The following is a 24,576-nucleotide window of genomic DNA, read 5'->3' as shown; positions in this document are numbered from 1 at the left end:
CAGTGCAGGGGCCGGGGGGCCCGGGGAGCCCCGTGAAAGTGAAAGCTGATGCCCTCGCTGTTGTGTTCCTCACAATGGAGGTGTTGGGTGTCGCACATGGGCGCCCCGCGGTGACGCCGCCGCTTCACCACCCGCTACCCGACTGAACGTCACCTTGGAGGAAGGTGACAGAAATGTGAGATTTCTGCTTTAATGTCGGCTTTTTTTCCTCCATTAGTGTCGCATGGTGTTCACTGGCCAGGTGGCTTTCACCGCTTACGGTCAAAAACACATTTGTAACTAGAGATGTCCGATAATGGCTTTTTTGCCGATATTGTCCAACTCTTAATTAATTACCGATTCCGATATCAACCGATACCGATATATACAGTCGTGGAATTAACACATTATTATGCCTAGTTTTTAGAGATGTCCGATAATATCGGCCTGCCCATATTATCGGCCGATAAATGCTTTAAAATGTAAAATCAGAAATTATCGGTATCAGTTTTTTTATTATCGGTATCGTTATTTTTTTTATTTTTATTTTATTTTATTTTTTTAAATTAAATCAACATAAAAAACACAAGATACACTCACAATTAGTGCACCAACCCAAAAAACCTCCCTCCCCCATTCACACTCATTCACACAAAAGGGTTGTTTCTTTCTGTTATTAATCAGAATCAGAATCAGAATAGTTTTATTGCCATTGTTTGAGGACGGATTCACAAACTAGGAATTTTTCTTGGTGCAATCGTGCAACATAAAAAACACATAACACAGATTTGGTAATAACAAGAGCTGTAACTGAGCTATCAGATCTTGTTATAGACTTAGAAGGAATTCAAAGGAGCTACTGTTAGGAGTTATTGTTCATGTGCCTGATGGCCGAGGGGAAAAAACTGTTCAGGTGGCGGGAGGTGTGGGTCTGGATGGACCGTAGTCTCCTGCCTGAGGGGAGAGGGGAGAATAGTTCTGGTTTCTACATTATATATCAATATAGATCAATACAGTCTGCAAGGGATACAGTCCGTAAGCACACATGATTGTGCGTGCTGCTGCTCCACTAATAGTACTAACCTTTAACAGTTAATTTTACTCATTTTCATTCATTACTAGTTTCTATGTAACTGTTTTTATATTGTTTTACTTTCTTTTTTATTCAAGAAAATGTTTTTAATTTATTTATCTTATTTGATCAATTTTTTAAAAAAGGACCTTATCTTCACCATACCTGGTTGTCCAAATTAGGCATAATAATGTGTTAATCGGTATCGGTTGATATCGGTATCTGTTATTAAGAGTTGGACAATATCGGATATCAGCAAAAAAGCCATTATCGGACATCCCTACTAATTTTGTTGTGATGCCCCGCTGGATGCATTAAACAATGTAACAAGGTTTTCCAAAATAAATCATATTGTATGGCTTAATGGGCTTCATCAATAACTGCAGTAATTAATTTAGCCTTATAGTTTCTGTATAAGAACTATTTGGTCAATTAATATATTTTTTTGCCATTACCAAAGTCTATTTTTATTAGAATGTGTCAATAAATAACCTAACACTTTAAGGGGGAACTGCTCTTTTTTTGTGCCTATCATTCACAATCCTCATGTTAGACTGGGACACAAATGTTATTATTTTATTATTTATTATTTGGGGGGGTGTATATTGTAGCGTCCCGGAAGAGTTAGTGCTGCAAGGGGTTCTGGGTATTTGTTCTGATGTGTTTATGTTGTGTTACGGTGCGGATGTTCTCCCGAAATGTGTTTGTCATTCTTGTTTGGTGTGGGTTCACAGTGTGGCGCATATTTGTAACAGTGTTAAAGTTGTTTATACGGCTACCCTCGGTGTGACCTGTATGGCTGTTGACCAAGTATGGCTGGCATTCACTTGTGTGTGTGAAAAGCCGTAGATGTTGTGTGATTGGACGCAAAGGCAGTGCCTTTAAGGTTTATTGGCGCTCTGTACTTCTCCCTACGTCCGCGTACCACTCCGTACAGCGGCGTTTTAAAAAGTCATACATTTTACTTTTTGAAACCGATACCGATAATTTCCGATATTACATTTTAAAGCATTTATCGGCCGATAATATCGGCAGTCCGATATTATCGGACATCTCTATTCGTAACCTTTCACCTACTGGATGAAAACACTCCAATAAAGACAAAACCTCAGACCTGCTGACTTTTCAGGGATTTTAAAGGCCTCAAAAAGGCCCCCGTACAACCCCGTGGGGTGGCATAGCTCGGTTGGTAGAGCGGCCGTGCCGGCAACTTGAGGGTTCTGGGTTCGATCCCCGCTTCTGCCATCCTTGGGCAAGACACTTCACCTACCTGCTCCCATTGCCACCCACACTGGTTTAAATGTAACTTAGAGCAGTGTTTTTCAACCTTTTTTGAGGCCAAGGCACAATATATACAAAAAAATGAGGGGGGGGGGGGGGGGGGGTTGGGCGGGAACACTATGTACATGATGGACATCGGCAGCTGATGGACGCTGTTTTGAGACAATAAAAGCAACATGAAATAGTTTTCTCCTTCGCTGTATACTTTTATTGTGGGGACAAGTGTGTCTGTCTCCAATATTGTCCACACCTGTCTCCATCTAAACACAGCAGTGCCGGGAAGCGAGGGAAAATGACGTTAAACCAAGCGCTTGGCTCCGTTTACTCCGAGGGGTAATCTCCGGAGCAAAGTCCGTGTAGTTAGTCCACCATGATTATCAAGCCAAACGACGCTAGTGCGCATGCGCCTGACTTCCTGTTGCCTAAAATGCATTAATAAATGACGGGTTTTCTGTAAAAAAAAAAAAAATAGATGGTATTACTAACTGTCTGGAATTTTAACACGAATTATCATTATACAGTTTACCGTTACATCCCTCGTCCATTAACAAGTAAAAAGTCAAGGGCGGTCACGGCATGTTCGTATCAATTTTTTATAGCATTACGGCAAGTGACGAGGGCGGTCACGTTATTTGCCGCGGTTGCCGTGGTTAAATCCGAGCTTTGCGTGCTAACATCTAGCAGGACTGAAGTACCAAGTTTGATAACTCGGAGGTGCACAACTGAAAATTTTATTTTAAAAAGTTAGCATGCTAACGTTAGCACTATGCCAGTTAACATGTGTCAAATACAACGTTTTACTGTATATGAGTTGTATGGCTGCAAAATTGGCTCCGTAAGAGTTAGCATGCTAACAGCTAGCACGTGTCAAGTACCAAGTTATGTCAGTAATAGAAAAGTTGATTGTTCATTTGTGTACTTAAACATTAAAGATGAGCAGGTCAATGAAGAGGATGATGGGTACCGATTGGTGATCAGAGGATGGTACCAGAGCAGCGCAGCTAACTCGCCCTGGTTGGCGAGGAGGAAGTGCAGTGTTTGTGTCAAATATGAAATTGTGACGATAACCATAGATCTGGGAGCGAAAAAGGCCATTTGATCAACGTGCCGCCTCAGAGTCACGGTGTCTGAATCCCTGAAGGCGCTGAAGCGTCCGCACGCTCACCGGCTTCCTCCTACGCCCGCCTTTTTATGAGCCCCCCCCCCTGTCCGTCTTCAAAGCCGAAGCGGCCCAAAATAATGACTTGATGACCTTTGACCTGCGGGCTGAAGCCTTGGGTCAGAGGTCAGCGAGATATGGCTTTACTATTAAAGAAGATGAAGGTGGGCGATGATGTCAACCAAACATTAATGATTAACACAAATGGACTACACACACACACACACACACACACACACACACACACACACACACACACACACACACACACACACACACACACAAACAAACACACACACACACACATACTGGTTATCATTTGGAATGGGGACCAAGTTTTTGATCATCACTTGTGGGGACCACCCTGGGACGGTCTCAAGCCGTCGTGTGGGTTCCAAGGACCACCAAGCACAGACATTCTGCGAGTAGGTGTAGACTTCTTTATTCTCCAATAAGAAAAAGTCTCTTGCGGGTTCCCTTTTCAGCCTTCCGCATCGTCTGCGTCTGCCTCTCGCTCTCTTCCGCGCTGCATGTGTTGCTGTTCGCTCTCCAACTCCTTCTGCCCCGTCGTTTTCGGCTGCCGCCCTTTTACACACTGAGAGGGGAGTACTCAATTGTGCCCAGGTGCGCGATCCACGCACCTGATCTTGTTTGCGGCGTCGAACCCGGCGCACCCCACCTCACTGCTCGCTCGCCGTCCGCGCCTCCTCGCCGCCATCTTGGAGCGGGCTCCGGTGCGCCCTGCCTCACTGTCGGACTGCCGGCCCCGCCTCTCCACACACCCTTTCTACAGGTTGTGGAGGCATCAAAAAAAATGGTGTAAAATGGCCACTGCCCAGTTAGCTCGTACACGTCTTTAAATCTCTGATTGATGAAGTAATGTGCTGATCATTCTTACTGGGGACCCTGGGGAAAAAGAGTTAATATGGTTCATGGGGAACACATTTAAATCATTTTGCATAATTAACACAAATTTGTACGTGTTAGGGTTAACCCTAACCCAGTGGTTCGTAACGTTGTTGGAGGTACCGAACCCTACCAGTTTCATATGCGCATTCACCGAACCCTTCTTTCGTGAAATGTTTTATTATTTTTTGTCAAATTCAAAACAAAGACCGCAGACCACATCTGCGGTCCTCTCCAAGGTTTCTCATAGTCATTCTCATTGACATCCCACTGGTTGTGAGTTTTTCCTTGCCCTTTTGTGGGCTCTGAACCGAGGATGCCGTCGTGGCTTGTGCAGCCCTTTGAGACACTTGTGATTTAGGGCTATATAAATCAACAGTGATTGATTGATTGATCTTGACCTCAACGGCGGAGGCTCTGCCGAACCCCTGAGGCCGACTCACCGGAACCCCTTGGGTTCGATCGAACCCAGGTTAAGAACCACTGCCCTAACCCTAACCCTACATGTTTATGGGCCAAAGCTTAAAAATCACTTAGGCATCTTCAGAATGGATCTGACTATCATTTAAAAAGGTTTCCCTTTAGGGGACCTGTTTTTTTGTCCCCATACCGTCAGAGGTCCCCTAAAGGTGACTGTGTAAACAGAGCGATATCCCCATTAAGTAAGCATTGCCAAAACACACACACACACACACACACACGTGCAACAACAACAACACAAGTTGCCCTGCTGGAATGTAAGTTAGCATGAAAGTGTTCCCAGGATCCTTCGCTCCGAGTGGCTGCGCTCGGCCCGCGGGGGGGGGGGGGGGGGGGGGGCACTATCAAGACCACGGCTCCATTACGAGCGTCGCCTGATGAAAGACGAGCTGAGGGGGCTTAGCTGCGATACCGCCCACACGAATGAAAGCCGATATCACGGCGCCCTTAAAAACACGCTCTCTTCTCGCCTCGCCAACGATCAAACAATAACAAGACTCCTACTGATTTACCTTTCTGCGCCAGAAGTCCGCTGGGATAGGCTCCAGCTTTAAGCCTCTAAATGCCGAGTTGGCGCAGGTCAAAGCAGTTAAAAAGTGTACTGAAGAGCACGGAAGAACCCTTGTTGCTTTTGAATGATGGATGCTTGAAGTCATGTAGAATTAATCTAAGATAAGCTGGACTCGGTGAAAGAAACGAGAGTATGGCCTCCTGCTCCTCATGGCTCTGCTAGAGGGCCGTTTGCTAGCGTTTGTAGCAGCCCTAAGTGAGCTGGTTTAGACCCATAGTAGATTTAGCCCTTTAGCTAGTCCATTCTCACCTATGGTCATGAGCTTTGGGTTATGACCGAAAGGACAAGATCACAGGTACAAGCGGCCGAAATGAGTTTCCTCCGCCGGGTGCCGGGTCTCTCCCTTAGAGATGGGGTGAGGAGCTCTGTCATCCGGGAGGAACTCAGAGTAAAGCTCAGGATGCCACCCGAACGCCTCCCTAGGGAGGTGTTTGGGGCACATCCGACCGGCAGGAGGCCATGGGAGGACCCAGGACACGTTGGGAAGACTATGTCTCCCGGCTGGCCTTGGAACGCCTCGGGATCCCCCGGGAGGAGCTGGACGAAGTGGCTGGGGAGAGGGAAGTCTGGGCTTCTCTGCTAATGCTGCTTAGCAAATGGATGGATTGATGGCTAGTCCTACATCCCAGTCTACCGGACAACACACCTGTTTTATTTTTGGTGTATCTGATGCCGCTTGGGAGGTTGATCAGTAGTTTTTAAAAGGTTTCTTATCACTTCTATGCAGATGATATTCAACTGTTATGCTCCTTCAATGATTCAGAGTTACACTTGTTATCTAAGTTCTTGGAGTGCGTATCCTGTGTTAAAAACTGGTTGTCCTCAAATTTCCTCCAGATAAATTCTAACAAAACGGAAACTCTGATAATTGCTGCCGATAAAAAGATCCCCTTGATCAAGAACTCCCTTGGTGCTCTGGGTACATCTGTCAAAAGCAGCCTCAGAAACCTTGGGGTTGTGTTGGATCAGTCCATGTCTTTGGAGGGTCTCTGTCGTCAACTGACCAAAAACTGTTTTTGTCATCTCGGAAATATTTTTAAAATTTGTTGTCAAAGTTGGATCTCGAAATAATCATTCACGCGTTCATTTCGTCTTGCATTGACTATTGCAAATCTCTTTTCAACAAGTCAACGCTAAAGAGACTTCAGACTGTACAAAATGCGGCTGCCAGACTTTTGACCGGTGCACCCAGAACAGCCCACATCACCCCTGTTTTATCAAGTCTTCATTGGCCTCCAGTTAAATTCCGCATTGAGTTTAAGATTTTAGTCCTGACATTCCGTGCGTTGCATGGTGGGGCCCCTCAGTACATCACTGACTTGCTATGCCCCTACTCTTCAGGGCGCAGCCTCCGGTCTTCAGGCCAGGGTCTTCTAAAGATCCCAAAAACTTGTTTTAAAACCTGTGGAGACCTGGCATTCCAGGCTATATCTCCCAGACTCTGGAACAATTTGCACCGGTCCCTCCGTGATCTTGACTGTGTTGAACTTTTAAGAAACATTTGGAAAACTTCTCTTTTTAGTAAAGCTTTTAGTTAATGCACCTTTTAACTGTACATTTGTGTCCACTTTGTATCCTTTTTATGATGTTGCCCCTGTTGTTTTATTTGAATTGTTGTTTTACTTCACCTATGTTTTGTACAGCGCTTTGTGATTTTATCTGTGAAAAGCACTTTATAAATATCATGTACTTACTTACTTAGTCGTAGGGGACTTTATCACCCGGAACATACAGCTTAGTAAACCAGCCATAGTTAAATTAATGGTTGTACTTGTATAGCTTTTCTACCTTCAAGGTACTCAAAGAGCTTTGACACAATTTCCACATTCACACAGTGATGGCTGGAGCTGCCATGCAAGGCCCTAACCACGACCCATCAGGAGCGAAAGTGAAGTGTCTTGCTCAAGGACACAACGGACGTGACTAGGATGGCGGAAGCTAGGGATCGAACCGGTAATCCTCAGGTTGCTGGCACGGCCGCTCCACCAACCGAGCCACTCGGCGGATGACTTTATGAATTTTTTTAATAAGAAAATGTAATCATTAGAAAGGAGATTAAAGACAACGCGTCACGGCTCCAACTGAGTTCTATTAACACCGATACGAATGTATGTACGGCGGATATTGCCCTCCAAAATAATTTTGAAGAAATAACATTAGAGGAACTCCTGCGACTTGTAAATGGGACAAAACAAACAACATGTTTACTTGACCCACATCCTGGGAAACTTACCAAGGAGCGGTGTAGCACCTCTCCTTTATCTCTGAAATCCTTGAAAAAAACTGTTGCACAGCAGCTAAATGAACACTTCGCGTCTAACAATCTCTGTGAACCCTTTCAGTCCGGTTTCAGGGCAAATCATTCTACGGAGACAGCCCTCTAAAAAATGAGTAATGATGTATTGCTAACTATGGATGCTGATGCGTCATCCATGTTGCTGCTACTTGCTTTCGAAACCGTCGATCATAACATTCTATTAGCACCTAGCAAAACACGTATTGGTATGTCAGACTGAACCTTTTCTTGGTTTAACTCCTTCCTTACTGACAGGATGCAGGGCGTACATCTGCGCTCCCTTCCAAGGTTTCTTGTTGTTCCCATTGGGTTGACCTTGTTCTTGCCCTGATGTGGGATCTGGTCTTAGGATGTCGTGGCTCGTGCAGCCCTTTGAGACATTTGTGATTAAGGCTGTATAAATAAACTTTGATTGATTGAATCTGTTCCAGGGTCGAACTTTCGCCAATAACATTTTACCGTATTGTTTTAGTAGCAAGCTTCTGATTTATTTTTCTTTGAAGGCTATTAAAACAAAAAGTTGAAGATAATGACAAAAATAAGTCCCACATAGATAATAGTGTCATGTCTGTGTTCATGTTTTTGTTTGGCCATGTGCTGTTTTGTTTTTTGGACACTTCCTTAGTTCCTGGTTTCACTTCCTTGTTTTGTTTGTTTCCATAGCAACTCATTAGTTTTCACATTGTCATGTCACGCACCTGTTCACGGTTAGTCACGCACCTGTTTTCACTTATCATGTCACTATATAAGCTTTTCTGTTTCTGTTGTTCGTCCTGGCGACATCACACCTTCTCTGCACATTTATTCTCTGCCCTCTTTATGATCGCGTCTTCATGCCATGTTCTATGTCAAGTAAGTTTGTGTTTATTGTTCATAGTTTTTGTGCCCACGTGCATGTCTTTTGTTTCATAGTCTAGTTTTCTACTTCCGCATTTGTGCGCGCCTTTTGTTTGTACCTTTTTTGTTTGAGTTAAAAGATTAAACATGTCCTCACCTGCACGCCACGTATGGTCCAATTCATTTGCACCACGGGAGAGCAAACCACGCCACAGACCAAGTCTTGACAAATAGAAGCTGGTTTGTGTAGGTGCTGCTGGTCCTTCATTGTGTTCATCCTGTTCATTATGTTCATTATGTTAATCATGTTCATCGTGTTCATCATGTTTATCATGTTCATCGTGTTCATTGTGATTATCATGTTTATCATGTTCATCGTGTTAATCATGTTTATCATGTTTCTAATGTTCATCGTGTTTCTAATGTTCATCGTGTTCATTATGTTCATCATGTTTATCATGTTCATCGTGTTTTTCATGTTCATCGTGTTTATCATGTTCATCGTGTTTCTCATGTTTGTGTTCATCATGTTCATCGTGTTTCTAATGTTCATCATGTTCATCGTGTTTCTATTGTTCAGCGCGTTCGTTATGTTCATGTTTATCATGTTCATCGTGTTACCAATGTTCATTGTGTTCATTATGTTTATCATGTTCATCGTGTTTTTCATGTTCGTCATGTTCATCGTGTTTCTAATGTTCATCATGTTCATCGTGTTCATTATGTTCATCGTGGCCATCGGGTTTATCGTGTTCATTATGTTAATCGTGTTCATCGTGTTTCTAATGTTCATCGAGTTCATTATGTTCATGTTTATCATGTTCATCGTGTTCATTGTGTTCATTATGTTCATTGTGTTCATTATGTTCATCATGTTTATCATGTTCATCGTGTTTTTCATGTTCATCATGTTCATCGTGTTTCTACTGTTCTTAATGTTCATCGTGTTCATTATGTTCATCGTGTCCATCGGGTTTATCGTGTTAATTATGTTCATCATGTTTATCATGTTCGTCATGTTTTTCATGTTCATCGTGTTTATCATGTTCATCATGTTTATCATGTTCATCATGTTAATCATGTTCATTGTGTTTATCATGTTCATCATGTTCATCGTGTTTCTCATGTTTGTGTTTATGTTCATCGTGTTTTTAATGTTCATCGCGTTCATTATGTTCATGTTTATCATGTTCATCGTGTTCATCGTGTTTCTATTGTTCATCGTGTTCATCATGTTTATCATGTTCATCGTGTTTCCAATGTTCATTGTGTTCATTATGTTCATCATGTTCATCATGTTCATCGTGTTTTTCATGTTCATCATATTCATTGTGTTCATCATGTTCATCGTGTTCATCATGTTTCTAATGTTCATCATGTTCATCGTGTTCATTATGTTCATGGTGTCCATCGGGTTTATCATGTTCATTATGTTTATCATGTTCATCGTGTTTCTAATGTTCATCGAGTTCATTATGTTCATCGTGTTAATTATGTTCATCATGTTTATCATATTCATCGTGTTTTTCATGTTCATCGTGTTTATCATGTTCATCATGTTTATCATGTTCATCATGTTAATCATGTTCATCGTGTTTATCATGTTCATCGTGTTTCTCATGTTTGTGTTCATGTTTATCATGTTCATCATGTTTATCATGTTCATCGTGTTTATCATGTTCGTCGTGTTCATTATGTTCATCATGTTTATCATGTTCATCGTGTTTATCATGTTCATCGTGTTCATTATGTTCATCATGTTCATCATGTTTATCATGTTCATCGTGTTTTTCATGTTCATCATGTTCATCGTGTTTCTAATGTTCATCATGTTCATCGTGTTCATAATGTTCATCATGTTCATTATGTTCATCATGTCCATTGGGTTTATCGTGTTCATTATGTTTATCATGTTCATCATGTTCATCGTGTTTCTAATGTTCATCGAGTTCATTATGTTCATCGTGTTAATTATGTTCATCATGTTTATCATGTTCATCGTGTTTCTAATGTTCATTGTGTTCATTATGTTTATCATGTTCATCGTGTTCATCGTGTTTCTAATGTTCATCGTGTTCATTATTTTCATCATGTTCATCGTGTTCATTATGTTCATGGTGTCCATCGGGTTTATCATGTTCATTATGTTTATCATGTTCATCGTGTTTCTAATGTTCATCGAGTTCATTATGTTCATTGTGTTAATTATGTTCATCATGTTTATCATATTCATCGTGTTTTTCATGTTCATCGTGTTTATCATGTTCATCATGTTTATCATGTTCATCATGTTAATCATGTTCATCGTGTTTATCATGTTCATCGTGTTTCTCATGTTTGTGTTCATGTTTATCATGTTCATCATGTTAATCATGTTCATCGTGTTTATCATGTTCGTCGTGTTCATTATGTTCATCATGTTTATCATGTTCATCGTGTTTCTAATGTTCATCGTGTTCATTATGTTCATCATGTTCATCATGTTTATCATGTTCATCGTGTTTTTCATGTTCATCATGTTCATCGTGTTTCTAATGTTCATCATGTTCATCGTGTTCATAATGTTCATCATGTTCATCGTGTTCATTATGTTCATCATGTCCATTGGGTTTATCGTGTTCATTATGTTTATCATGTTCATTATGTTCATCGTGTTAATTATGTTCATCATGTTTATCATGTTCATCGTGTTTCTAATGTTCATTGTGTTCATTATGTTTATCATGTTCATCGTGTTCATCGTGTTTCTAATGTTCATCGTGTTCATTACGTTCATCATGTTTATCATGTTCATTGTGTTTCCAATGTTCATCGTGTTCATCATGTTCATCATGTTCATCATATTTATCATGTTCATCGTGTTTTTCATGTTCATCATATTCATTGTGTTCATCTTGTTCATTGTGTTCATCGTGTTCATCATGTTTCTAATGTTCATCGTGTTCATTATGTTCATCATGTTTATCATGTTCATCGTGTTCATCATGTTCATCATGTTCGTGTTCATTGTGTTTTTTAGTGTTCATCGTGTTTCCGATGTTCATTATGTTCATCGTGTTGATTGTGTTTCTAATGTTCATCATATTGATGTTTGTAGAGCTCGTCAGACGACTGCGACCCGCACGAGGGCATCCATGAGGGCACGGAGGGCAAGTACCGTCTGCAGGTGACACAGTTCGTGCAGAGGTTGGAGTACTGGCACAAACATCTCGCCAACACCTTGGTCACCTCCATCAACGTGGTGCCCGTACACGGACGTGCCGTCGCCTTCCTGGGCACCGCAGACGGACGCCTCCTTCAGGTAACACGCCGACAGGAAGTGTGTGTGTGTATGTGTGGGGGGGGGGGGGGGGTGCAGGTACGCAGTGAAATGCATTTAAATAATTAATTCAGTGTATAAAATATTTATTTAACTATTTATTTCATTATTTAAATATGTACTATTTTTTTACTTATTTATTTCAAGATTTAATATTTTTTTTATATTTTAGTTAATTATTTAATATTTAATTATTTCATAAATATGTCAGCTCTGTCAGTCAGCCATCAAAGTCAGTGGGCGGGGCTAACAGGAATCTCCTCCAATGATTGCTCTTTACAAACAGGTTTCTCGTATTTAACGATGTATTATATATAAATAAGTAGTGTCAGAGCATATACAGTAGTGGAGTTATTGACGCACTTTCACACCAACATTATCGACACGTATTGACCAATCAGGTGTTAGGACACGCCCACTGACTTTGATGGCTGACTTTGACGGATTAAATTAATTCATGACGTGTTGACACAATAATTGTTTGAATAAACGATTAATACAATTGCAAAATAAAATAAAAATAAAACAATCAAATCATGACGTAATTCAATTGAATAATTATAATTTTTAGGGCTATCAAAAATAAATAAAAATTGCATTAATCATGTATTTATGCAGATTAATCACACCATTTTTCATAATTTAATTAATGATGCATTTATTTACACATTTAATTTATTTTATAAAATATACATTCAATTATTCAATGATACATTTATACAACAAATGCATTTATTTGATTCCAATTGATTAATGACACATTTAAGTAATGATCTATATTTAAAATTAATTGCATGAATTAATTTAATTCCAATATTAATTGATGAATGACACATTTAAGTAATTACCTATTCATAGATGTATTCATTCACTCAGTCATACGTACGTTCATGTATCCATATTTTCATTCATACAATAATTTGTTAAGTCATTCATACATTTGTTCATTTATTCATTCATATGTTCATTTATACATCATTAATTTTTACCTTCCTTCATTCGTTCACTCATACGTTCAATACATTGTTCATTCCTACATTTGTTCATTCACACGTTCATTCATTCCTATGTTCATACATCCACTCATACGTTGACTTTTCATTCACGTGATCATTGATTCGTGCGCTCATTGTTTGATTCATACATTCACCGGTTGATTCGTGTGTCGCTTGAGAGGCGGATGAAGGAGTGAGCTGTAGATGACAGCTGGCGTCCATGTTGTATGAGAAAGGAAGAACAGCTGCATTGTTAGCTAACATCAACTTTTCCCGCCTTTTTTCTGGCAGTGACTCGCTACGCTCTCGCCTTTTTACGTGCAGCTGTTGCCTTTTCTTTCCAACTTGCTCCACACTTTGTGCCACAAACACTCAAACTCACAATACACTTCTTCCCACTTCACTCTCATGGATGCAAATATCAGCATAAATATGCATATGAAAATAAATATGCATGTAATTATCAATATGAATGTCAATGTAAATATGATGATGAATATAAATATGAATGTAGGTATGAATAAAAATAGGAATATATATGAGAATGTAATTATGAATATGATTAGCAGTTCATTGTTCCAACTATAATTGTTGAGTTGAGTCCTGCTGAATGATGTCCCAGGAACACAAAGTCTGTGGTTGGTCCGCCCGGGAAATGTTTCCTCCACTCTGGGAATAACAGCACTAACTTCTTTTCACATAATATAACAACACTGTACAATAATACAATATGAAATAATACAATAATGCTGTACAACGATACAATATGCGATAACAAAATATTACTGTACAATAAGACAATATGCGATAACACAATAACGCTGTGCAATAATGCTGTACAATAAGACAATATGCGATAATACAATAATACTGTACAATAAGACAATATGCGATAATACAATAATGCTGTACAATAGTACAATATGCGATAACACAATAATGCTGTACAATAAGACAATATGCGATAATACAATAATACTGTACAATAAGACAATATGTGATAATACAATATGCGATAATACAATAATTCTGTACAATAAGACAAAATGTGATAATACTGTACAATAAGACAATATGCGATAAAACAATAATGCTGTACAATAAGACAATATGCGATAATACTGTACAATAATACAATATGTGATAATACAATAAAGCTGTACAATAATACAATAATGCTGTACAATATGCGATAATACAATAATACTGTGCATAATACAATATGCGATAATACAATAACGCTGTACAATAATACTGTACAATAAGACAATATGCAATAATACAATAATACTGTACAATAAGACAATGCAATAATACAATAATACTGTACAATAAGACAATATGCGATAATGCTGTACAACAAGACAATATGCGATAATACAATAATGCTGTACAATAAGAAAATATGCAATAATACAATGCTACTGTACAATGATACAATATGCAATAATTATGTACAATACAATATGCAATAATACGATAATACTGTACAGTGATACAACAAGCAATACTACAATAATGCCGTCCAACAATACAACAAGCAATACTGTACAGTAATACAGCTAGCAATAATACAATAATATTGTACAATAATGCTGTACATTACAGTAATACTGTACTATATTACAATAATGCAATAGTACAGTAAGGCAATCATGTTGTAGTTATTTTGTAACAATAATACCAGACAATGATGCAACCAATAATAACATAATGCAATAATACAATAGTTCAATAATAAAACAATGCAATACTGCAATAAAGCAATAATGCTATAATACAATAGTGCAATATTGGAATAATAAAATAGTGCAATAATAGAATATTGCAATAATGCTATAATGCATTAATGTTATAATACAATAGTGCAAAAATAGAATAATGTTATAATACAATGGTGCAATAATATAACAGTGCAATAATGTTTAATGCAATAATAAAATAGTGCAATAATGCTATAATACAATAAAAAAGCAAAAATACAATAATGCTATGATACAACAGTGCAATAATACAATAATGCTATGATGCAGCAATGCAATAATACAATATTGCAATAATACAATGATGCTATGATACAAAAGTGCAATATTACAATAGTGCAAAAATTTAATAATAAAATGTTATAATGTAATATTGCAATAATGCACGACTAGTGCAATAATACAACAGTGGAATAATGGTATAACACAGTAGTGCAATAATGCAATCATGAGATAATACAACAAAGCAATAATACAATAGTGCAAGAATGTCATAATACAATAGTGCAATAATACAACAGTGCAATAATGTTATAATAGTGCTATAATGCAACCATGCTATAATGCAAGAAAACAATGAAGCAATAATGGAATAATACAATAGGGCAATAATAAATAGTGCAATAATGCTATAACACAATAATGCAATAGGGCAATAATACAATATTGCACTAGTGCAACAATGCACTAGTGCAATAACACAATAGTGCAATAATACAATAATGCTATAATCCAATAACGTTAGACAAATGACCAAATCATTGTTAGGTCCCACCCACACTCCATCCAAGAGACAAAACCATTAGACGGCGGCCATGTTTTTGAAGATTTTGCACATGTACTCGTCAATCCCTTAAAGGTGTACACACATTTAATGTTTGTCCAACTCCATTGTTAAAGTCACAGTCGTGTCTTGTCACACAAGTGTAAAAAGAAGTGTTAACAAATTACAACTTTTGACTTAAGTGTAGTGACGCTGGAATCTATGATGGCAGAGATTCTTTGCCTGGAAAAACTCTCTCTCTCTCTCTCTCTCTTTCTCTTTCACTCTCTCTCTCTCACACACTCGCTCTCTCTCTGTCTCTGCGCACAAATCATTTTACTCTTGTCAGACCTCATTTTACACAACGCGTGTGTGTGTGTTTTAGTCACACACGCTGCACATGTGAGTGTGTGTTTTAGTCACACACACATTGCACATGTGAGTGTGTGTTTTAGTCACACACATTGCACATGTGAGTGTGTGTTTTAGTCACACACATTGCACATGTGAATGTGTGTGTGTGTGCTGTAGTCACTCTCAGTGAACGTGTGTGTTTGTGTGTGCGTTTTAGTCACACACATTGCACATGTGAGTGTGTGTTTTAGTCACACACATTGCACATGTGAATGTGTGTGTGTGTGCTGTACTCACTCTCAGTGAACGTATGTGTTTGTGTGTGCGTTTTAGTCACACACATTGCACGTGTGCGTGTGTGTGTGTGTGTTGATGCATGTTGAAGAGCAGGTGTGTTTGCCGAGTCAGTGTTCTTCTGTGCCTCCTCGCATCCTTGCAAGCATCACATGATGCATCACATGATCCATCACAAGTTGTCACCTGCTCCAGGTGCGCTTCTCCCGGTCGGCGTCCCCGCACGTCAACCTGCGCTTGGACTGGCGTGCCGTCACGTCCACGGTGGTGCTGCCGGCTGGCGAGGCGGATGGCTCGGGCGGAGCTCTGCTATTGGCTACTGGCAACAAGGTGAGCAGGCTTGAGCTCAAAGGTGAGGAACTTCTGCCCGCTAAAAGTCCAAATGTTCCTTCAGATCACCAAGGTGCCTCTGATTGGCCCCGGCTGCGGTCAGCTGACCTCCTGCACTTCCTGCCTGCTGTCGTCGCGGGTGACCGAGTGCGGCTGGTGCGACGGCCGCTGCACCCGAGCCCGGCATTGCCCCGCCTCCTCGGCGTGGACGCAGGACTTCTGCACGCCTGCTGTCACCAAGGTAACCATGGCGACCGGCAAAGTCTAACCTGGTGGGAGATGTTCGAGGCGTTGGAGATGTTGGAGGTGTTGGAGATGTTGGAGGTGTAGGAGGTGTTGGAGGAGTTGGAGATGTTGGAGATGTTGGAGATGTTGGAGGTGTTGGAGATGTTGGAGATGTAGGAGGAGTTGGAGATGTAGGAGGAGTTGGAGATGTTGGAGATGTAGGAGGAGTTGGAGGTGTTGGAGATGTAGGAGGTGTTGGAGATGTTGGAGATGTTGGAGATGTTGGAGGTGTTGGAGATGTAGGAGGAGTTGGAGATGTTGGAGATGTAGGAGGTGTTGGAGATGTTGGAGATGTAGGAGGAGTTGGAGATGTTGGAGATGTAGGAGGAGTTGGAGATGTTGGAGATGTAGGAGGTGTTGGAGATGTTGGAGATGTAGGAGGAGTTGGAGATGTTGGAGATGTAGGAGGAGTTGGAGATGTTGGAGATGTAGGAGGTGTTGGAGATGTTGGAGATGTAGGAGGAGTTGGAGGTGTTGGAGATGTAGGAGGTGTTGGAGATGTTGGAGATGTTGGAGATGTTGGAGGTGTTGGAGATGTAGGAGGTGTTGGAGATGTAGGAGGTGTTGGAGATGTTGGAGATGTTGGAGGAGTTGGAGGTGTTGGAGATGTAGGAGGTGTTGGAGGTGTAGGAGGTGTTGGAGATGTAGGAGATGTTGGAGATGTTGGAGATGTAGGAGGAGTTGGAGGTGTTGGAGATGTTGGAGATGTTGGAGGTGTTGGAGATGTAGGAGGTGTTGGAGATGTTGGAGGAGTTGGAGGTGTTGGAGATGTTGGAGGAGTTGGAGATGTAGGAGGAGTTGGAGATGTGGGAGGTGTAGGAGGTGTTGGAGATGTTGGAGGAGTTGGAGATGTAGGAGGAGTTGGAGATGTAGGAGGTGTAGGAGGTGTTAGAGATGTAAGAGGTGTTGGAGATGTTGGAGATGTAGGAGGTGTTGGAGGTGTTGGAGATGTAGGAGGTGTTGGAGGTGTTGGAGATGTAGGAGGTGTTGGAGATGTAGGAGGAGTTGGAGATGTTGGAGATGTAGGAGGAGTTGGAGGTGTTGGAGATGTAGGAGGTGTTGGAGGTGTTGGAGATGTAGGAGGAGTTGGAGGTGTTGGAGATGTAGGAGGTGTTGGAGGTGTTGGAGATGTAGGAGGAGTTGGAGGTGTTGGAGATGTAGGAGGTGTTGGAGGTGTTGGAGATGTAGGAGGTGTTGGAGGTGTTGGAGATGTAGGAGGAGTTGGAGGTGTTGGAGATGTAGGAGGTGTTGGAGGTGTTGGAGATGTAGGAGTAGTTGGAGGTGTAGGAGGTGTTGGAGATGTAGGAGGTTTTGGAGATGTAGGAGGTGTTGGAGGTGTTGGAGATGTAGGAGGAGTTGGAGGTGTTGGAGATGTAGGAGGTGTAGGAGGTGTTGGAGATGTTGGAGGAGTTGGAGATGTAGGAGGAGTTGGAGATGTAGGAGGTGTAGGAGGTGTTAGAGATGTTAGAGGTGTTGGAGATGTTGGAGATGTAGGAGGTGTTGGAGGTGTTGGAGATGTAGGAGGTGTTGGAGGTGTTGGAGATGTAGGAGGTGTTGGAGGTGTTGGAGATGTAGGAGGTGTTGGAGATGTAGGAGGAGTTGGAGATGTTGGAGATGTAGGAGGAGTTGGAGGTGTTGGAGATGTAGGAGGTGTTGGAGGTGTTGGAGATGTAGGAGGAGTTGGAGGTGTTGGAGATGTAGGAGGTGTTGGAGGTGTTGGAGATGTAGGAGGAGTTGGAGGTGTTGGAGATGTAGGAGGTGTTGGAGGTGTTGGAGATGTAGGAGGTGTTGGAGGTGTTGGAGATGTAGGAGGAGTTGGAGGTGTTGGAGATGTAGGAGGTGTTGGAGGTGTTGGAGATGTAGGAGTAGTTGGAGGTGTAGGAGGTGTTGGAGATGTAGGAGGTTTTGGAGATGTAGGAGGTGTTGGGGATGTAGGAGGTGTTGGAGATGTAGGAGGTGTTGGAGATGTAGGAGGTGTTGGAGGTGTTGGAGATGTAGGAGGAGTTGGAGGTGTTGGAGGTGTTGGAGATGTAGGAGGAGTTGGAGGTGTTGGAGATGTAGGAGGTGTTGGAGGTGTTGGAGATGTAGGAGGAGTTGGAGGTGTTGGAGATGTAGGAGATGTAGGAGGTTTTGGAGATGTAGGAGGTGTTGGAGATGTAGGAGGTGTTGGAGATGTAGGAGGTGTTGGAGATGTAGGAGGTGTAGGAGGTGTTGGAGATGTAGGAGGTTTTGGAGGAGTTGGAGGTGTTCGAGATGTAGGAGGAGTTGGAGATGTAGGAGGTGTTGGAGATGTTGGAGATGTAGGAGGTGTTGGAGATGTAGGAGGGGTTGGGGATGTAGGAGGTGTTGGAGGTGTAGGAGATGTAGGAGGTGTTGGGGATGTAGGAGGAGTTGGAGGTGTTGGAGGTGTTGGAGATGTAGGAGGGGTTGGGGATGTAGGAGGTGTTGGAGATGTAGGAGGAGTTGGAGATGTAGGAGGTGTTGGAGGTGTTGGAGATGTAGGAGGGGTTGGGGATGTAGGAGGTGTTGGAGATGTAGGAGGAGTTGGAGATGTAGGAGGTGTTGGAGATGTAGGAGGTGTAGGAGGTGTTGGAGATGTAGGAGGTGTTGGAGATGTAGGAGGAGTAGGAGAAGTTGGAGATGTAGGAGGTGTTGGAGATGTTGGAGATGTTGGAGATGTAGGAGGAGTAGGAGAAGTTGGAGATGTAGGAGGTGTTGGAGATGTAGGAGGTGTTGGAGATGTTGGAGATGTTGGAGATGTAGGAGGAGTAGGAGAAGTTGGAGATGTAGGAGGTGTTGGAGATGTAGGAGGTGTTGGAGAAGTTGGAGATGTAGGAGGTGTTGGAGATGTTGGAGATGTTGGAGATGTAGGAGGAGTAGGAGAAGTTGGAGATGTAGGAGGTGTTGGAGATGTAGGAGGTGTTGGAGATGTTGGAGATGTAGGAGGAGTTGGAGGTGTAGGAGAAGTTGGAGATGTAGGAGGTGTTGGAGATGTAGGAGATGTTGGAGGTGTTGGAGATGTAGGAGGTTTGGAGGTGTTGGAGATGTAGGAGATGTTGGAGATGTAGGAGGTGTTGGAGATGTAGGAGGTTTGGAGGTGTTGGAGATGTAGGAGGTGTTGGAGATGTAGGAGGTGTTGGAGATGTAAGAGTAGGGGTGTAACGGTACACAAAAATTTCGGTTTGGTACGTACTTCGGTTTAAAGGTCATGGTTCGGTTCATTTTCGGTACAGTAAGAAAACAACAAAATATACATTTTTGGGTTATTTATTTACCAAATTTGCAAAATCTTCCACCAAAAATATTTTTCTTAGTGGAATATTTGATGTGAAGTAATGGGAACCTTGGATAGGTCAATAATTCATAATAACATTGATTTTGATTCAATATTATGTTTTGAGCAATGACAGTTTGAAAGAAAAAAAACAGCTTTGTTTTATTAGTCAACATTGCAACTTTTTCTAAATTACATTTCACCTTTAAGCTTTTTTATTTCACTTTTATTATGTTTTTGTTTATTTTAATAGTATTTTTAGAATGTGCCGTGGGCCTTTAAAACATTACCTGTGGGCCGCAAATGGCCTCCGGGGCACACTTTTGACACCCCTGCTATAGATAATAAAAAATTAAATCTGATAAATCTATGGATAAAAAGCAGAGCCTGGCGACGCATGCGCGTTTATCATAACTCTCTCGCTCTCTCTCTGTCTCTGCCCCTCCCTCACCAATGCTGCTGCGCGCACAATTTATTTTGTTTTTAACCCCTTCTTAACCCTGGACGTACATTGAAAATACATGCAACCCTAACTCAAAATGCCGGACATTTGAGGCATTTAAGAAACTCCGCACTGAAACTCTGAGCTGTCAGCTGTTCTTTTTGTTGTTCTTGTTCTTTTTCTTGTTGTTGTTCTTCTTCTTGTTCTGGTTAGGGTTCTTTTTCTTGTTGTTCTGGTTGTTGTTGTTGTTTAATACCTTTTATTTAACCAGTAAAAACTACCATTGAGATTAAGAACCTCTTTTTCAAGAGTGTCCTGGCCAAGAGGCCGTAAAGTCACACCTAAAATGACATCACATCACACACTGAGAAGACAGGATGGACATCAAGTAAAACAGTTCCAGAACACTTAGGCTGCTTCAAATTGTTGTTGTTGTTTTTAACCAGACAGCAGAAGTCCAAGGTGACTGACACACACTTTGTGTGTCTCAGGTGTCTCCATCCTCAGGGCCGATCCGAGGTTCCACGGTGGTGACCATCTGTGGGCACAACTTTGGCTTCGACAAGACTGAGAACTTCAAGGCGTCGCTGGTGAGCGTGGAGGTGGCTGATGTCCCCTGCAAGCTGGCCAGACAGGACTATCTCAACAGGTGCGTGTGTGTGTGTGTGCGTGCGTGCGTGTGTGTGTGTGTGTGTGCATGTGTGTGTGTGTGTGTGGGAGAGACAAAGCGTCCTATAGGGACCCTGGCAGCTTTAATGGAGCTTATTGTGTGTTGAAGAAAGAATGTTAAGAGCCACCCCCCAGACGTTGAGCACATGACTTTGCTAACTGAAAGATTGCTGGGAAAAATGTGCATCCTGACTTGTTGCTTGTTAGAAAGTCTTCTTCAAGACCCTCGGGCTCCAAAGTGGCTGCTGAGCAAAGAAAGAAGAATAACTCAAAAAGTTAGGAAGTGCGTGCATTCCTTCAGGACAAGATGATTGGATTAGAACTCTCTCAGTGCTCTTTGTCTTCTGTCTCCTCAGGTGCTCGCAAAGACACTCTTAACTCCTCCGTCTGTTCCCCCGTCTGGGCCCCCCTCTGTACCCCCGTCTGTTTCCCACTCTGTACCCCCGTCTGTTCACACGCTTGTACCCCCTCTGTACTCCCGTCTGGTCCCCCTCTGCACCCCCGCCTGTCTCTCCGTCTGTTTCCCCATGTGTACCCCCGTCTGTTCCCTCCTCTGTTCCCCCGTCTGTACCCTCATCTGTACCCCCGTCTGTACCCTCGTCTGTACCCCCGTCTGTTCCCCCTCTGCACCCCCGTCTGTACACCCGTCTGTTCCCCCTCTGTAGCCCCGTCTGCTCCCCCTCTGTACCCCCGTCTGTTCCCTCCTCTGTACCTCCGTCTGTTCCCCCTCTGTACCCCCGCCTGTCCCCCCTCTGTACCCCCGCCTGTCCCCCCGTCTGTTCCCTCCTCTGTACCTCCGTCTGATCCCCCTCTGTTCCCCCATGTGTACCCCCGTCTGTACCCCCATCTGCACTCTCCTCTGTACCTTCGTCTGTACCCCCGTCTGCACCTTCCTCTGTACCTCCGTCTGTACCCCCGTCTGTACCCTCCTCTGTACCCCCGTCCGGACCCTCCTCTGTACCACCGTCTGTACCCCCTGTCTGTTCCCTCCTCTGTACCACTGTCTGCATCCTCCTCTGTACCCCCGTCTGTTCCCTCCTCTGTAACCCTGTCTGTTCCGCCGTCTGTACCCTCTTCTGTTCTCTCCTCTGTTCCTCTGTCTGTACCCTCCTCTTCACCCCCGTCTGTTCCGCCGTCTGTACCCTCCTCTGTTCCCCTGTCTGGACCCTCCTCTGTACCTTTGTCTGCATCCTCCTCTGTACCTCCGTCTGTACCTCCGTTTGTACCCCCGTCTGTACCCTCATCTGTTCCCCCGTCCGGACCCTCCTCTGTACCACCGTCTGTAACCCCGTCTGTTCCCTCCTCTGTACCTCCGTCTGTAACCCCGTCTGTACCCTCCTCTGTTCCCCTGTCTGTACCCTCCTCTGTACCCCCGTCTGCATCCTCCTCTTTTGTACCTCCGTCTGTACCTCCGTTTGTACCCTCCTATATTCCCTCCTTTGTCCCTCCGTCTGGACCCTCCTCTGTACCACCGTCTGTTCCCTCCTCTGCACCCCCGTCTGTTCCGCCGTCTGTATCGTCTTCTGTTTTCCTCCTCTGTTCCCTCCTCTGTACCCCCGTCTGTTCCCTCCTCTGTTCCCTCCTCTGTACCAGTCAGTTCCCCAGTCTGCACCCCCGTCTGCACCCTCCTCTGTACCCCCGTCTGCTCCCCCTTTGTACCCCTGTCTGTACTCCCGTCTGCACCCTCCTCTGTTCCCCCGTCTGTTCCCTCTTCTGTCCCGCTGTCTTCAACGCTTGTCTTCTGTGTCTTTAGGTGGTCTGAGATCCAGTGTACCCCCGTCTTTAACGCCAACTTCACCTCAGCATCACACACTGTTAAGGTCACCAGTGGCCACGAGGTTGCACAATTGGAAGGATTCACATTTGTGGTAAGACCTTACCCGGAGAAGTATACTTACCTGGAAAAGTACAAATCCCGTTTCCATATGAGTTGGGAAATTGTGTTAGATGTAAATATAAACGGAATACAATGATTTGTATTCCGTTTATATTTACATCTAACACAATTTCCCAACTCATATGGAAACGGGATTTGTATCTTTACCTAGAAAAGTATCTTTATCTAGAAAAGTATCCTTACCTGGAAAACTATATTTACCTGGAAAAGTAGTTTTACCTGGAAAAGTAGTTTTACCTAAAAAACTATTTACTCGACAAAGTATATTTACCTGGAAGTAACTTGTATCCACATGTAATCTATACGTGCAAGTAACTTCCATCGAGAAGGAAGCAGAAGTGACTTTCAGCAGAAAATCAAAGAAAGTAACCCAGAAGTAATCTGCATCAGGAAGTAATCAGTGATCCACTTGATGTGTCATGTGACCTGTGAATCCAGGACCCTGTGATCCACAAGATCTTCCCAACGTTTGGACCCAAGTCTGGAGGAAGCATGCTGACCATCACAGGAAACTTCCTGGACTCTGGAAACAAACAGGAAGTGACTGTGGGCAAGTCTACCTGTAAAATACAAAGGTAAATAGTACTACTACTTGGTATACACACACATGTACTCGTAGCACATACTACTCTGTATACATCCAATTAGAAGTACTGTTCCACACATGTGTACAAGATAGTACTACTACTATGTATATATGCAGTAGATACTACTACAACTACTCTGTATACATCCTATTAGAAGTACTGTTCCAACCATGCGTTCATGATACTACTACTACTATGTATATATGCAGTAGATACTACTACAACTACTCTGTTTACATCTTATTAGTAGTACTGTTCCAACCATGTGTACATGATAATACTACTACTATGTATATAAGCAGTAGATACTATTACAACTACTCTGTAAACATCCTTCTAGTAGTACTGTTCCAAAAGTGTGTAGATACTACTACTACTACTCTATATACATCCTACTAGTAGTACTGTTCCAACCATGTGTAGATAATACTATTACTACCACTACTCTATTTTCATCCTATTAGTAGTACTGTTCCAACCATGTGTAGACAATACTACTACTACCACTACTCTATATACATCCTACTAATAGTACTGTTCCAAACATGTGTAGATACTACTACTACTATGTATACATCCTACTAGTAGTACTGTTCCAAACATGTGTAGATAATACTACTACTACCACTACTCTATTTTCATCCTACTAGTAGTACTGTTCCAAACATGTGTAGATACTACTACTACTACTACTGTGTATACATCCTACTAGTAGTACTGTTCCAACCATGTGTAGATAATACTACTACTACCACTACTCTGTATACATCCCACTAGTAGTACTGTTCCAACCATGTGTAGATAATACTACTACTACCACTACTCTGTATACATCCTACTAGTAGTACTGTTCCAACCATGTGTAGATAATACTACTACTACCACTACTCTATTTTCATCCTACTAGTAGTACTGTTCCAAACATGTGTAGATACTACTACTACTACTCTGTATACATCCTACTAGGAGTACTTTTCCAACCATGTGTAGATAGTACTACTACTACCACTACTCTGTATACAT

General features: G+C 42.2%; 1 protein-coding gene across 2 annotated transcripts in view; it reads left to right on the top strand.

Annotated features, from left to right (window-relative positions):
- Positions 1-24,576, top strand: part of met (MET proto-oncogene, receptor tyrosine kinase) — a 147,153-nt gene that overhangs the window by 70,112 nt on the left and 52,465 nt on the right. For both annotated transcript variants that reach the window (XM_062043023.1, XM_062043024.1), the window contains 6 exons: positions 11,679-11,882; positions 16,265-16,399; positions 16,464-16,640; positions 20,892-21,049; positions 22,823-22,937; positions 23,405-23,541. In XM_062043023.1, coding sequence (XP_061899007.1) covers positions 11,679-11,882; positions 16,265-16,399; positions 16,464-16,640; positions 20,892-21,049; positions 22,823-22,937; positions 23,405-23,541 — 926 coding nt within the window. The remainder of the gene's footprint in view (positions 1-11,678; positions 11,883-16,264; positions 16,400-16,463; positions 16,641-20,891; positions 21,050-22,822; positions 22,938-23,404; positions 23,542-24,576) is intronic.

The sequence above is a fragment of the Entelurus aequoreus genome, linkage group LG03 (assembly GCF_033978785.1).
Source record: "Entelurus aequoreus isolate RoL-2023_Sb linkage group LG03, RoL_Eaeq_v1.1, whole genome shotgun sequence".
NCBI lineage: Eukaryota > Metazoa > Chordata > Actinopteri > Syngnathiformes > Syngnathidae > Entelurus > Entelurus aequoreus.
Note: the sequence above shows the minus strand (reverse complement) of the source record. Positions and strands in the feature narration are given on the sequence as shown.